Below are 17268 nucleotides of genomic sequence, written 5' to 3'. Positions count from 1 at the left end.
ACTCTAAGAAAAAAAGGTTCAATGGGGTTCTATATAGAACCCTAGGTTTCTTGACTCAATTTTAAAAAACTCTTTATGCCAAAAAGGTTCTATAATAAGGAGACATGTCTTAAATGATTGCATAATGCTTTCATGTTTAACAGGTGATTAATGATTAAGTATGTTTACGAGCTGTTTAATTCATAAAATGTAATCAAAACAAATAATGAATTAAAACACAATTAATTCATTAAAACTAAATCCATAAAATTATCTCATGATGGGAATCCTTAAAAGGTTTGGTGTGGTACCAATATACCATACATAGAAGATACTGATATATATAGTCTAAAATTAATATTTTTTTTATTTAATAATATTCTAAATTAATATTTTATATAATATGGTGTTCCAAGATACTTCAAATAATATCATGGTATTTTTTGGTAATTTTTGCTAGTGTAGTGAACTCGCATTCAGCTAATTTAGTTAGTCTCTCACAGTGGAATAGGACTTACTCTCCTGTGTCTTATCATCACACAAAGAAACATGCAGATTCATTGACACACTCACACATTTATCCACATGAATGACAAGATTTGTAAGTGTTCAGGGTATTAGCTTAAGCTGTCTGCTGAGAAAATCTAGTTGAAAGTTTCAATGTCAATAAGATAAAAATAAACACACACACACACACACACACACACATTAGTCCAAATATATCTGTGCAATGCTATTGCTATTCGTAATGCATCAGAATGTTTGAACCCGGTGTGTCTCAACACACACAGAATGCATAAATGTGTGAATGTGACCCATGATACTTGTATGCATGTAGCATGCTGTCCTCTGCATTGAACTCAAACGTGGTTATGCAATATAAATGCACACACACCTGCGAGCAGGAGCATACAGCTAAACATACCTGACATTGCTGTTGTAAATATTAAAGGTGAGACAAACGATCCCCATTAAAATGCCCAAGCCAGCAAAAACAGAAACTGAGACGAAGAGTTTTTGTGACAAATATCTGAACTTCTGAATCACCACAGTCTGATCAGCAGGTGGGCCAGAACCTGGAGAGAAAAATTTGGCTTTTTAGTGGACTATTATTTTATATTATACTAAAATAACTTTCAAGAATAAAATATAAAAACCGTTAGAGGTTGTTGCTTTTTAGTCTTTCTAAATAAGTTTTTTTTTTGCCCTTATTAAACAGATCCAGTAGAGAAAGAACAAGAAGTTATTGGGGAATGAGTGAGAGGGGATTGAAGCACGATGCAGGTCAGACTCAAACCTCCATTTCCCACATAAGCACAATGAATGTAAATTGTGTGTGTGTGTGTGTGTGTGTGTGTGTGTGTGTATTATATATTACACAAACTTTTATGTTAGATGCGACAAATTGTGATTAATCTATTTGAAAGCACTAAAATGAATTAATACTATGCTTAAAAAAAAAATATTTATCGAGTTGTAAATAAAACAAAGATTACTGGAGTAGATTTTAATAGAAAATGCAAGACTTTCGACTTCAAAATGTAATTTTTCTAAACTTACTAGCTATTTCTAAATGAAAATAGTTTGAAAGTAAAAAAAAATTTTTTTCTGTGAATAAAAGTATATAAATAATATTATTAAGTAATGTAATAATCATGTATATTTAATAATGCAACAATTGAGCAAGAGATAGAAAAGGAAAGCAGCTCTGAACTGTTGTTCTCTGAGCCAGTTATGAGTCACTTTACCTCCCTCTCGGTCTCTTTCTCTCTCTATCTCATGATAAACTGACTGAATTGAAGTCTGCAGAGAGAGCGATAGCTATCGAATTTCACCTCACTGCCATTTGACTAAAGCTTCTACCCCTCTGGTCTCTGTGAAGCGATACCATCACAGACGGTTTCACTGCCTCCAGATGGGTAATCGGCTGGCCATTTGGCAACAACAAAGGACAACAGGGTGCATTTGTGGTCAGCTTCCTTCAATGGGTGGGCTGCACACAAGAGGTATAGCGCCGCATTCTTTTGCGAGTGACAAATTGGCTGGGGACAATATAGCTTGTTACATCTATCTCTAGATCTGATGGTTTTTTAGCAAGCCTAGGTCCTCAAGCTCGACAGGACTCATATTGCCCATGTGGCCCCACCGGAACCCCTCGCCAGAGCATCTGATAAGCGCAGCGGCTGTCAGTCTTAATTAGAGGTTCACGTAAGGCCATCTCCCTCGTGGATCTCGCTGATATTGATTAAAGGAGAGTGGGAGATCCTACTGAACACGACCGCTCGGGGCAGAAGATGGCCAACTGACGGATTCTGGGATGCTGGGAAACAGCGTGGAGCACCACTGATGCTGGAACAATCTTAAGAGATACTGTAGACCCCAAGATGTGATATGGCACGACACATGAGTTTAAGTGGTTTGTGGAAATAGAAAGTGGTTGCTATGGTGTTTCAGGTCAGAATGTTAACGTTGCAGTGTTGCTATGGTGTTAAAATTAACTTGCGATCTGTGTGGAGCTGCCTTGTGGAGCTGAGCGAACGCATTTACTGGCAGCTCATTGTTTTGATTGGGTAACACAATTCATAGATATTACCAGTCAGTTGGGTGTCGATTGTACATGAAAAGGGTTTGGCAACCGATTTACAGCCATAAAGAAGCATATTTCTGGTAAAACTCAGAAACTGTAATTGATTAGATTGCAAAAGATGGTTTGAGGCTGAAAAACAAAAGGGCTTGGTGAAAAGGGAAGTCATAGTAGAAGAGGTAAAATTTAGATTTTTGAAGATGTCTCTAAAGCAATTTAGGTCAACAATGAATGTGTGTGTGTGTGCTTGACAAATGTAAATGGTTGTAAATGTGCGAGTACGTATGTATTCAGCGGACTAGAGAGCTCATGCTGTTTAATACCTCTCCCTGTCCTTGATGGTGGAATCGGGACAGTATGTTGCCATGGCAACCAATATCCATAATGGTTGCTACAGCGATGAGAGAACAAGGCGCAGATGCAGTGGTTGTCAGGGGCGACCGGGGAGAGCGAGAGAGAACGAGAGGGGCCAGTAAAGTGGATGGATCACAGCAAGAAACAATTGAACATAAAGATTCAAACCGATCCCATTCAGCCGGGAGATGAAGGGATGCAACCTTCACTTTGCAGAGGGTACAGACGAGACATGTAGACAGAGAGCGAGAAAATCGCAAGTGATCGGTCAACACGTGGCATCCAATCTGGAGCAAAGTCACCCTCTCCTTCAAGAGGCCTTTATTTCAGCACATCGCAGCACTGATTATTTTTAGGTCTATACCGCTGCCGTCTCCCTGGAATACGCTGTCCGTGAGTGCCAGTGACCATGACGGCAAGGTTAAAAGTTGGGTGGCAATTGTGCGTACATTTCCAGATGGTACCGCACCGCCTCAAGGGTCATCTGTCGCCATTTAGCAAACCTTTCTAACTTCGATGATCTTGCATTCCTGTTCGCCTCGTCACGATCAAAGGGGCAGGATGACCTTTCAACTCACCGGCAGACTCGCAGCATCTCCCAGTCTGGCACAGTCAAGGGTTGCTGTTAAAGTGATGACCTCTAAAGAGATCTATCATCGACAACTAATGCAGAAGTTAAAGGTGACAGACTGTGCGAGCCACCTGGGGTCTACGACAATGGTGTGGGCACTATTCCCAGTTGCAAGCTGGGTAAATAAATGAAAAACAGGTTCCATCACAAGGCCCCCGATACGCCTTGTGAAAATGGCAATTAGCGCATTTCGCAATGCCTACGTGCTTCAGTTGCCATGGTGCTCGCTGCTTCAGTGAGTTTTAATAAGCTAATAAGCAAGTTTAAAACCGAGTAACCCCAAGAGAGCACATCTAGGGAAATGTCTAGGCATAGAAATGGTCACATAATGAGCACGGTGATGTGGCATCATGCCCCCAATATTATAAACCAACAAACCCAGGCTGCTATCACAAAGCTGAAGAATCAACATCTCTGTTCGGAGCCCACGAGGGTTTAAATAACAGGCAAAGACAATCAGCTGAGGCACACAGTGTCACCCGTGCTGATTGGACGATTTGTACTCGTCCAGTCAAGGTTAGCATGTGCTGGAAGGCAGCTGGGGAACAGCCTGGGCTGCGTCTGATTTGTGTTATTTTCAGCTGTCAGTTGGCATCTTCTCAGTGCACCGTCAGCAACACTGAGCGTGAACTGGTCATCAAATACAATTAAAAAGATTAAATGAAACCATCACTCATTCTAAATTGCGCGCAATTTTTATCAGTGCGCTTGCTCAATTTATGATTGGAATTAACTCCTGGCGGTTTTCTAATGGCATTCATTTGTCTTTTTTTGGTAGAGCCGTGCAGAGCTTCCGCAGGGCGGCTGCCCTCACGGACAGAATGCTAAACAGAATTTGACTGACTGATTGATTAATGCCCTGTAGCAGTCTGTCGTCCGCGGTTCTCGTTGTTTTGGGGGCGGGGCCTAGAATGTGCGGCTGTGACACTGGGAGAGATGTAGAGGAATGGTGAGAGTAATAATGTGAGTGATTTTGTGAAAGGTTGTTTAAAACAGAGAAGAGTGCTTCAGACAATGATAAACAAGAGCATACATGGGAGATGAGAGAGACAAATGTGTACTCACCTATCCACCTGTCATTCCCATACCAAGAGAGATTGCCTTTGGTCATATCATAGTATCCAATCTTTTTGTAGCTTCCTCCTGCAAAAAGAAAGGGAGAAAGGGCAATTGAGAAACAGTTTAAAGTCAACATCAGATGGCATTCGTAAAGCATTTTCCCTCTATAATGTGACATGTTTTTGAAACAGGATGTTTAAGGAGAGAAAATGTTATTGACTTGATTTTATGCATTGTGAATTTTTATGCAAATGAGCAGAGATGCGAAGTGGTGACTACCAGTGGGAGTGCAGGTTGACCCCGTTAACATGCACTTAAGAAAACGGTTTATTCAGTTTTTGAAAAACATCATGTAAATATGAACAACATTTTACTTGTCGCTTAGTATACCTCAAAAAATATATTTTTTATATTCTCTGATCATCCAACCACAAGAGTTCAATAATTATAATCAATATTAATCGAGCGGTTTATTCCCAGTCTTCTGAAGAGACACAAGAGCACATGAAATATGGTAAAAAGAAGTTTGTGCAATGAGGTTTGGTTCATGAGTTATACAAGAACGTTTGAGCTTCTTTTTACCATATCTGATGTGCTCTATGCATGTGTGTTGATGATTCATATTTATATCTAAATAAAGACTAAATTAAATCTGTTCATCATACAAAGCAATCATGTCTCTGCAGAAGACTTGGGTTCATATGGATTACTTTTACGTGCTCTTTATACATTTTTTGAAGCTTGAAAAATTTGATTGCGTGGATTTTTAATGGATGAACAAAAAAAATGATGAGATAATATTAAAAATACCTTCATTTGTGTTCCGAAGATGAACAAAAGTCTTATGGGTTTGGAACGACATGAGGATGAGTAAATAAAATTTAAACATTCATCATGACCATGCTGTCAGTGTAAATATGGCTTCACTGTTCTCTTAATTTTGAGTCAATCTTCTGGATTGGTGTTTGAGTCAGGTGTCAAGAACTTCTTTGACCAATGGAGCAAATCAGACTACATTGGTCATGCTGAATTTTTTGTTGTTGCATGAAGAGCCAAAAGTACAACTCAAAAGAAAGCTGTCTATTTTTATCTTTATTTATTGCTTCTCTTTAATTACTTTAAGCTCAAAGTGTAAATTCACAGCTCAGCTAAAATATAATTTCCATGGCCACAACGCTGTAGCTGTCACATTCACATTAGTTTGGACTTGTTATGTTTTGTCATCACCTGGCTACATCACTCATTTGTTGTCACGGACACTAATCATGGTCAGCTGTGCACTCATCAGTCACCATCATTAACACCTGTATACATGTTCAGTTCAGTGTCCGGTATTGTCTCTGTTCAGTGTGTGTTGCTATCATTTGCCTTCCTGTTAGATCTTTAGAGAATAAACCTTTTGAATTGAATCATATACATCTTCATCTGTCTGCCAGCAACCACCAGTGACAGTAGCGCTCGCCATCGTTTACACAAGTGAAAAAGTTACACAAGTTTTTTTTATTTATTAAAAGGAATTTGTTCTGAGGAGGCTGAGGGTCAAACTCTGTAGAGCATGTAACCTTTAATACATTAAAAATGACCAAGCATTAAATTAACTATTTAATTGTGTTAACTATATTGGGAAGATTTTATAAAAGCTAGGTTGACTACAATAGCCTAAAATAGTTCTTTAGCTGTTGATTAACATTAACTAGTCTACACTGGTGAATTAAAATAAAAAAGGAAGCCATTCAGATGTGTAAAATGTAATATATTTTGAAACATTCCAGGAATATGTAATACAAAAGTAAACAGGGAAAAATTTGATTTCACATTGGCTTTAAGAGATGAAGGAAAGGAGGAGAAAACAGATAAAATAAAAGTCTAAGAGGGAGGAACAAAGGAAAGAGAAATGTCGCTACACATTGCAGTAAATCAATACTGTGAGGCTGAATCAGATTTTGGGCAGGCCTTTAGAGACCAAACAACACTTGGATTAGACAAAGAGACTGAAAACAGATCTATCATCAATCCTTATTTTCCAGCAGGCGTATCAGCTGAGCTTTAAATGAGAATGCACAACAGGGTTGCTCTCCCCTAAAATCAGCTTTATAGAGAGCGCTGTAATTGCATACCACCGTATCAGCAGTGCTTGAGTGAGAACCGTAAGACAGAGGAATTTATCTTCTATTACGTTCTCTCCCTCTTGCAACATTTCTCCATTTTCTTTCATGCACGCCCTTCCTCTCCTTCTCAAACGCACACTGGCAGGCAACGGAGATCTGTGCAGGGCTATGCAGCTCTGGGCCTGCATCCCCCAAACACAACGAGAAATTAGCTTAAGTGAGAACTATTATAATTATCAGGTGATCATTAAGCGTAATTACTCCAGGCAGCTTGGGCTCCCCCCTGGGAGACTTGAAAAAGAGGGAAAGAAGACAGAGGAAGAAAGAAAGGCTCTGGAAGCGCTTTATGATACAGGCATGAGAATGAACGCCTAAAAGACTAATTTCCACAGTTTATAGTATCCTCTTAGCTTCCTTTTGTCTCTGCTTGTAGATCTTCCAGCTGTTTCATTTTGAAACCAATTTTAAAGGACTCAACTTTCTCAACACTAATAAAAGTAAAGTGAAGTGACATGACGTGAAGGCAACCCATACTCAGAATTTGTCCTCTGCATTTAACCCATCCAAGTTAGTGCACAGACATTAGGAGTAATGAGTAGCGAACACACACACACAGGGCCGTGACCTTCGGGTTACAAGTCCGACTCTCTAACCATTAAGCCCAATTTATACTTCTGCATTGAACTCACGCCGTAACTACGTTGTAGGCTGTGTGTAGCGCGCGTACCCTTCAGTATCCCCTCTCCAAAAATGTAACAACGCATTCATTCTACGCGGACCGCAAGCACTGTGATTGATCTGCTAGAACCCCTCCCTCGGGTTTCTACAGCGTAGAGGCTCCGGTTTAGGTCCGACGCAGTATAAATCAGCCTTTGGGCCACAACTGCCCCATAAGCCTGATGCTAAACTCATGATAAAGGCAACAAGCTCATTTTTAATGGTGGATACAACAAAACGACATTTAGTGGTGCTTGTAAAGGGCAAACTTCACCATTACCATTGCATAATTTGAACATCTAGGAAACTAAAGCAACAACAGAACAACAACCTGGCAACAACCTGAAGGTAGCTTTCACATTGGCTTGGCAATGTCTTAGCAACTGCCTAGCAACACCAATTTATGTATGGGCAAGCATCATTCATATTTTGGTGGGCTTTTTTATTTGGGGCAGTATATCACCTAGCAATGCCCTAGCAACACCTTAGCAACAGCATAACAATGCCCTGACAACCACCCACATCAACCTAAAATTGGCAGAAAATAACCACCTAGAAATGTCCAAGCAACGCCTTAGCAACAGCACAACAATGCCCAAGCAACTTCCTACAGTAACCTAGCACTGTGGAGGTAACATTTGCATGGGTAAGCATCACTCCCAATTTTGGCTGACTCTTTTGACTTAGACCAGTAAACAACAATCTAGCAACAATTTAGCAACATCACAACAACGCCCTTCCAACTCCCTTTTTCATGGGCAAGCTTCAGTCACATTTTGGTGAGATTTTTTTTATTTGGTCCAGGAAGTAACAACCTAGAAACCACACAAAATACCCTAGCAACCGTACAGCAAGCAGTTGCACTTCAACAGGAGCAACCAAGAACACTGTAGTAGAGTGGCAGGGTTCTGGAGTTCTGGAGGGGCAACCACTCAGAAAACACTAAAGTCTAGTTCTATTTTTTACTGTGTCAAACAAAGAGGGATTGACGTAGGATCTGGGCACCGGCAGAGGCACAAAGCGATGTGACAAATTGAACAGGGGAATACAGGCGCACTGATCAAAAAGACAGCTTCTGAAATGATGCCAATAAAAAGATCGAAAACAAAACGACAGGAGAGAGAAAAGGATCCAATCTACGTGAGATAGCAGAGGTTGCAGTCACAATGCACTTGTCACTCGAAGAGGTTAACAAGCAAATGAAAAGGAGAGATACCCCTCTGTGTGTGAAGTTCAAATGGAATATTTAAGTCTGGAAATACGGCTGTATGGAACATGTGGCTTTGATTGGTATCCCAGATGCTGGTTATATAAACATTTCTTTCCAAAAGACAGTATTGAAAATGACCAGTCATTCTTACAATGCTTGCCTTGTTAGACTTCCAATCCCACAACACTGATCTCTTCAAAGAAGCTCTAAATATCTGTGAGTAAAGCCTTGGATTCTTGTTAACCTGCCTGACCTTTGCCAGACTAGGCCAAATGACCTATCTGGCCAAACGGCCATATTCATGAAGAGTTGTAGTAGCTTCAAACCTCTTTTTATTTAGCAATAATGGAGTTCACTGAGCTCCTGTGAACCTTTAATACCATAAATTTTTTACTCTGGCATCCACATTTATACATCGACACAACACTATATCAGAGGTTTATGGAGAGATGTTTGAACCCAGTGCAGACTGTGCTCTGTCATGCAGTGAACTCTAGGACTTTATATAGTCAATGTCCATAGGAAGCTATGTTTGTGACCAGTCAATCACAGGTAGAGTTTCATGTATGAGGGCACCACCTAAGGAAAATGGTTTCATAAAGTCACCATAATGCCATTTAATGACTACAGTGCTTATGTCTCAGTAGAAAAATCATACGTTGCCATTTATAAATTAATTTACTTCTTTATTTCTAATTTATTCAATTAATGTAATTATTTTAACAGTGCCATCAGACCTGCACACACAGTATTGTGGTAAATTGCATGGTGAAAAATGCTGCCTACACAGAGGTAAGAAGCCAGCCATGCACTTCCGAATCCAATTTTTGCGTAACATCCTGTCTACTAACATGCTTTCATCTGGTTGGCTTTTGAAGGCAGAATAGATGTATTCCTTCTTTAATATCCCACTATTCTGTGCATGAGGTTTAGCAGTTGGTGGAAAGAATAAAAATGTAATCTTAAGGAGATTATTATTAACTCAAATAATTTATAAATGCTCATTTTATTACCATATGACCAAATTTCTACTAACAAATAAGCATTTTAGAGATTAAATATTTTCTTGGATATGTTTAAAACTCACTAGATCAGAAGTTCTCAACCGGGGCCCACTGAATTAGAGATCGTGTGGATTTAGTGTCTGTTCTTTTTTTTGTGCTGTGGCTTTTTTTTTTTTTTGACCTGGGACTATATCTTTATCTATATCTATATCTATATCTATATCAAATAGTTATAGCTAAATGGTAAGAGGAAATGATATTATGTAGGGGGCCTTCAAATACGGTGTTGGAAAATGGGGGGCCTTTCGAGTCAAAAGGGTTGAAAACCACAGTTCTAGATCCTAAGTGTAACGAGGAGTCAGCGGAGTGAGAATCCATCTGCAGCTTTATTTTGGTCAGAGTCAAACAATACCAGGTCGAGACACAGCAGGGGCAATGGAGAAGGCAATACAGAATCGTAAACAGGGACAGGCTTAGATCGAACTGGTATTCTTGGAACCAGGTCTGTAGGTGACAATGAAATTGAAACGATTAAAAAACATGGCCCATCTTGCTTGATGAGGATTTAGTCGTTTTGCTGAACGTAGATATTCTAGGTTCTTATGGTCAGTGATTACTGTAAATGGATGCTTTGCTTCCTCTAACCAGTGGCGCCATTCTTCTAAGGTGGCTTTCATGGCCAAGAGCTCACGGTTGCTGACATCATAGTTTCTCTCTGCAGAGGAACGTTTTCAAGAGAAGGTGCATGGACAACATTTTTGCTGGGGACCCATGGCGCTGAGAGAGTGTAGCCCCTATGCCTTTGTTGGAAGCATCCACCTCCACGATAAAGGGAAGATCTGGGTCAGGATGATAGAGAATGGGAGCAGAGGTGAAGCAAGCCTTGAAATCCTTGAATGCCTGTCGAGCGTCATGTGACCAGAGGAGGCGCAAAGTGGAGCGTTTGGTCATGGTGGTTAGTGGAGCAGCGACCGTGCTGAAGTCTCTTATGAATCTTAAAAATCATTTAACACATGAGGAATAATTTAGCTGCGCACATGCACTCACCGCTTTGGAGTTAGATGAATTGGGGTGAATGGGACATGACGTCTTCAGGTGTCCGGCTTGGCCACAGTACATGCACAGATTATGTTGAATTCGTTGTTCCCGTTAATCAGGGGTTAAATGAGTATAACCAAGCTGCATCGGTTCTGTAGGTGGTGCTTGCGTGTCGGCGAACATGGTGCGAGCAGGACGACGTGAGCGAATTAAATTGTCAATCTGAATTGTTAGTTCAACGAACTCATTCAGCGATCTTCCCTCATCGCAACACACTAGCTCTGCTTGGAGTTCCAGATTCAATCCCTTCCTGAACAGCAGTTTTAGAATATTTTCCACCTAGTTAGTTTGTGCCGCGAGAGTACAAAATAACAAGGCATATTCCACCGCCGTTCTCCTCCCCTGACATAGAGCGAGCAACTGATCACCAGCACTCTTACCTCTGAAGCGCTGAAGAAATATATTGAAGGAAGGGTTAGCTGTTCCGTCATCTCTCCACAAAGCGGTGGCCCAGTCTAAAGCCCTTCCGGTTAGCAATGAACAGACGAAAGATATCCTGCTCGAATCCGTAGGATACAAGGTAGGTTGCTGGTTTACAAACAGAGAGCATTGTAAAAGGAATCCCTTGCATTTCGCAAGGTCGCCATCAAATTTTTTGGGGAATGCTAGATGTGGGTTCACGCTGGTGGGAGGACTGGGCATGCTGTCAGCGGGAGAAGGCGCCGGAGCCACCGTGGCCTCTGTAGGCGTAACGCGTAGGCCTTGTAGTGTTTGGACGAGTTCTTCAGTCAGGGGGGATAGGCGATTGAGCTGATGCATCGCGAGCTGGTGGGCTTGTGCTAACAGTTAGGAGGACAACTGCATGATAGCTGCTGGATCGCTGAGAGGCGAAGTCTTCTGTAACGAGGAGTCAGTGGAGTGAGAATCCATCTGCAGCTTTATTTTGGTCAGAGTCAAACAATACCGGGTTGAGACACAGCAGGGGCAATGGAGAAGGCAATACAGAATCGTAAACAGGGACAGGCGTAGGTCGAGGCAGGCAAAAAAAATACACAGTTCAAAAGGACAGGCAAGAGGTCTGAGCAGGTGGCTGACAATCACAATCCAATAGACAGGCAATGATCGAGCCGGGCAGCAGAGAATCAAACAATAGGAAACAATCCAAGATCAAACACAGAATAACAGTCCACAGTAGAAACGCTAAGAATTGACAACCTTAGCAAATCAAGACTTCGCAATGGTGGTGTGTGTGTGGTGTGCTTAAATAGTGTGTGTGTGTGTGATGAACTGCAGGTGCGTGCGCAATCAGTCTCAGGTCTGAGGGCCTATGGGAATTGTAGTCCAAATAGTATGAAGGTAAAATAGTAGCAAAACTCGAGAGCACGTAGATGTGAATTTGAGAACTTGTACAATAAATATTTGTACTTGTACATGAACATTTACACTCACAGCTCCAATGTGAAAACCTGTAAAATAAAAATCTGAAGTTGAATGTTGAAATTTGCACTCGCAAACAATAGTCACAAACCTGTATTCTGAATCTGAAGCTGCAGACAAGTAGACACAAATGTGTAAAATGCCATTCACAGAAATACAACGACAGACACAAACTTGTAATATATATTTTGCGTTTAATCTTACATTCACATTCGCGGTACTACCTCAATTAGGCACTTGCAACTTCTCAAATCTGTCACTGCAATTTCAAATTTCGCGCCTTGACTTTTGCTACTCTTTTCGCGATTTATTAGGTGCAAAACTAACTTGTGCACTTGAAACTCAGAGGCGGTGAGAGAGAAAGGGGGGGTCAAAGGAGTCGTTTATTGGTTGGCAGCTAGCCAATGAAATGGGACTTCGATGATGTCACGAAACCCGCGTGCACTGAAATACTGTCTATGGCAATGAAACGCTAACATTGCTTAATGCATTAGACTGATATTAAAAGAAATAAACAATATTATCAAACTCAATAAACACCTTGCTAATAATTTTCTCCATTAGGTCACCTGATGGAGTTTTTCGGTTCCTTGCCACTGTTGCCTTTGGCTTGCTCAGTTGGGGATATTTTGGGGATATTTAATTTTGATTTTATCAATCAATAAATTCCATTAGAACAAACCTTGTTGTATTATTTTACTGTGAAGCTGCTTTGATACAATCTGTATTCTGAAAAGCGCTATACAAATACACTTGACTTGACTTGACTTAATAATGCATACTACAGAAAAGCAGATGAGCACAGAATATCAACGCAACGCGTGTAATTGAGACAGTGGTATTAAAAGACCAAAACTCAGGAAACACCATACAAACAAAGCATACAGAACAATCCCATATAAACCAAGAAAACGCTTAATGAGGCTTAATGGACCAACAGTTGTAAAAAAATAATAAAAAAACAATAAAAAAAACCCCACATAATTCGTTACATTATTAATAAAACACAGGCAGCAAGTTTATTTGCACTGAACACACATTTGCTTTCTTTCGTCATATTCTGTGCTCATCTGCTTTTCTGTAGTATGCATTATTAGCATGGTGTTTACTGAGTTTGATAATATCGTTTATTTCTTTTAATATCAGTCTAATGCATTAAGCAATGTTAGCGTTTCATTGCCATAGACAGTATTTCAGTGCACGCGGGTTTCGTGACATCATCGAAGTCCCATTTCATTGGCTAGCTGCCAACCAATAAACGACTCCTTTGACCCCCCCTCCTCCCGCCCCCCTTTCTCTCTCACCGCCTCTGAGTTTCAAGTGCACAAGTTAGTTTTGCACCTAATAAATCGCGAAAAGAGTAGCAAAAGTCAAGGCGCGAAATTTGAAATTGCAGTGACAGATTTGAGAAGTTGCAAGTGCCTAATTGAGGTAGTACCGCGAATGTGAATGTAAGATTAAACGCAAAATATATATTACAAGTTTGTGTCTGTCGTTGTATTTCTGTGAATGGCATTTTACACATTTGTGTCTACTTGTCTGCAGCTTCAGATTCAGAATACAGGTTTGTGACTATTGTTTGCGAGTGCAAATTTCAACATTCAACTTCAGATTTTTATTTTACAGGTTTTCACATTGGAGCTGTGAGTGTAAATGTTCATGTACAAGTACCAATATTTATTGTACAAGTTCTCAAATTCACATCTACGTGCTCTCGAGTTTTGCTACTATTTTACCTTCATAAAATAGCAACAGTCAATATTCTGGTGAGAGCTCCCTCTGGTGATTTGGAGGAAGCGGAGAGGAAGCCTCACCTGTAACACTTAGACATGACGTCATGTTAAAATTGCTTTGACTGCTTTGATAAAAAGACCCTCGTAGCAACTGTAAAGTGTGCTGGTGGAAGCTTTTTTGGTTTTGGGTTACTTTCTGCCTCAGGGCCTGTCAGCTTGGCATCACAGGGTAAACCATGAATCCCACATTGTACCAGAGGACTAGACCATGTGGGACCATCTGTCAAAATGCAAAAGCTGAAATATAGACATGTACAAAGCAGATCTTGCAATAAAATGACTCAAACCCCCTCAAGCAAAACCACAAAAATAGTCAAAAAAAAAAGAAATTTTGGGATATCGATTGGAAAAGCGAAATCCAAGACCTCATATTAAGTGGTGAGGGACTTGAAACAGAATGTACAAGCAAAAAACACACAGCCAAAGGCTCTGCATGGAATATAAAGCAGCCATTGTTAATGTAAGACACATATACACCTTAAACACCTACAACAAGTGACTTCTGCCATAAGTAACTCTTGCTTCTTTTTAAATCCTAACTTTTGTTCAGGGTGAACTAAGTGTGCATTTATTCTCTTTGAAAAGTTTTACACCTAAAGAAATCAATGGCTTTTTTGAAAATATGTTAAAAATGATAGACTCATATGAGATGAAGAATCATCCAGTCATAAAAGTGACCTAGAAAAGATTTAAAGAGTGGTGCCATGTTAAGATCAAATTAACAGCAGATAACTAATGGTCAGAATTAATGGCACCCCTGGTAAATATGATCAAAAATGGCTGTAAAAAATAAATCTGCATTGTTTATCCTTTTGATCTTTCATTCCAAAAATTTGCTAAAATCTACCCTTTCATTGAAGTAAAATAATTGAATATGGGGGGGAAATCACATTATGAAATAAATGTTTTTCTCCAAAACACGTTGGCCACAATTATTGGCACCCCTAGATTTTTTTTACGAGTAAAATATCTCTGAAGTATATTCCCATTAATATTTACCTTTTTTTTTAGCACACCAGGGTGACTAGGAACATGAAATTTTGTTCCTTGTTTCACAGGAGTTTAAATATGAGGAAACACAAAAGCCAAATTCCCTTAATCATCCATCACAATGAGTAAAACCACAGAATATAGTTTTGTTTTATAGAATAAGATTGTTGAGTATCACAAAATAGAAAGTGACTGTAAGAAAATAGCTAAAGAATTGAAAATCCCCATTTTGACCATCAGGGCAGTAATTAAGAAGTTCCAATCAACTAAAGATGTTACGAATCTGCCAAGAAGAGGACGTGTGTCTATATTGTCTTAATGTATGGTGAGGAGGAAAGTTTGAGTGGCCAAAGACTCTCCAAGGATCACAGATGAAGAATTGCAGAGATTAGTTGAGTCTTGGGGTCAGAAGCCTATTTTTCTGCTGGGGGTCCTGGACATCTTGTTCAGATACATGGCATCGTGGATTCTATAAAATATCAACAGATAAAAAATCTCTTCTGCTAGAAATCTTATAATGGGCCATGGTTGGATCTTCCATCAGGACAATGATCCAAAACAAACAAAAAAAATCTACACAAAAATGTGTCAATGAGCACAAAATGAAGCTTCTGCCATGGCTGTCCCAGTTCCCTGACCTGAACCCTATAGAAAATGACAGGGTTGAACTGAAGAGGAGAAGCAGCAACATGGAGCTGGGAATCTGCAGGATCTGGAGAGATTCTGTATGGAGGAATGTTCTCTGATCTCTTGTTAGGTGTTCTCCAAACTCATCAGGCATTATAGGAGAAAACTCAGAGCTGTTATCTTGGCAAAAGGAGATTGCAAAAAGTATTTATTAAAAGGGTGCCAAAATTTGTGGCCAACGTGTTTTGGAGAAAAACATTAATTTCATAATGTGATTTCCCCCGCACTTTCAATTATTTTACTTCAATGAAAGATTAGATGTTTGCACATTTTTGAATGAAAGATCAAAAGGATAAACAATGCAGATTTATTTTTTACAGCCATTTTTAATTATATTTACCAGTGGTGCCATTAATTCTGACCACAACTGTACTTACTATATTAAAGTTCACAGCATCATTGAACATTTTCAAAGGCCAAATCATGAGTGACAATTACACCCATAATGGCATCGGAAACTGAAACTTTTCACTTTTGCATGACACTGCATCTGGTGTCAGTATAAAGACAAAGACCAATGTTGTATCAGCAAGTGAAAAGTAAAAGAATAAATGAAGAATTACCATTAAGAATAAATATCCAAAAAACTTTAAAACTTTATTCCCAAAAAGGGCAGTCGTGGCCTAATGGTTGGATAGTCGGACGTTCGATTCTCAATACTAGCAGGAAATGACTGAGGTGCCCTTGAGCAAGGCACCTAACACCCAATTGACCTATCGCTAAGCCCCGGACAAACAAACGGAGTTACCAACTGTCTTACAATGACAGCTGTCAGTGTGAAAACCTTGTCCCAAGATGTTTTTGATCAATTTTGGACACAGAAGGACCACCTCTTGTCAAAGAGCATTCATGTGGGACTTAAGTATCCCATCGAGGGATATATAAAAGATTTTAAAATAAACATGGTGAGAGTAACTAGATAAATTGGGAAGCAAGGGTTTACAGATCACAATGCAAGTGGGAGAAGCCTCATGTTACGGTCGTCACGATCGCAGATGAACAACACCCATGTACCGCAGGGTGAGATTAAATTAATTTACATTTAACTAGTTTAATATGGAGAGGCACTGAATTGTAGACCTTCATTTATGTGTTTTTGACCTACACTGTACAGTTAACGTATGTTTGTACGTTAGCATGGACTCACTGATTTTAATTGTAACTTAATGAGAGTATGACAACCAGAAAATGAACGTTTTCGTCTTTATTGGGATTGGGGTTGAATCCTTATAGAACCAGGGTACTGCGCACACATCAGTGATAAATTAACCGGGCTTCAGTCGCAGATAATTGGTCCATTCACGCAAATATTATCTTTTGAAACGCACTGGTGAACATGCGCACATTACAGTGATTCAAAACATGAATACCCATGCCCATCCTCTCGGGATATCGGGAGTCAGTGTTACAAGTACCCCAGGCACATCGTTTTACCATTTTTGTAGCATAAACACCATCAAAACGATGAAAGCATTGGATCTTCCAATGTTTCTCTATGGCACTGAAAGCTACTCAACTGCCATTGGCGCATCTGCATTCGAGGGGAGGGGCTTACTGGCACCACAGCAAAATGGCTGCCCACTGCTCCGTGTGTGTCACAGTTTTCAGTGTGTGTATTCACTACTCACTACTCCTAATGTGTTTGCACTAACTTGGATGGGTTAAATGCAGAGGACA

The 17268-nt window shown here is 39.9% G+C and overlaps 1 protein-coding gene across 4 annotated transcripts in view; it reads right to left on the bottom strand.

The window, feature by feature from the left end:
* gabbr1b (gamma-aminobutyric acid (GABA) B receptor, 1b) overlaps nt 1-17268 on the bottom strand; it is a 134781-nt gene that overhangs the window by 29269 nt on the left and 88244 nt on the right. For all 4 annotated transcript variants that reach the window (XM_084423814.1, XM_084423816.1, XM_084423815.1 and 1 more), the window contains 2 exons: nt 4614-4691; nt 905-1055 (listed from right to left, as the gene is read on the bottom strand). In XM_084423814.1, the coding sequence (XP_084279940.1) occupies nt 905-1055; nt 4614-4691 (229 nt within the window). The remainder of the gene's footprint in view (nt 1-904; nt 1056-4613; nt 4692-17268) is intronic.

The sequence above is a fragment of the Rutilus rutilus genome (genome assembly GCF_951802725.1).
Source record: "Rutilus rutilus genome assembly, chromosome: 11".
Taxonomy (NCBI): domain Eukaryota; kingdom Metazoa; phylum Chordata; class Actinopteri; order Cypriniformes; family Leuciscidae; genus Rutilus; species Rutilus rutilus.
This window is presented reverse-complemented; position numbering and strand designations above follow the sequence as displayed.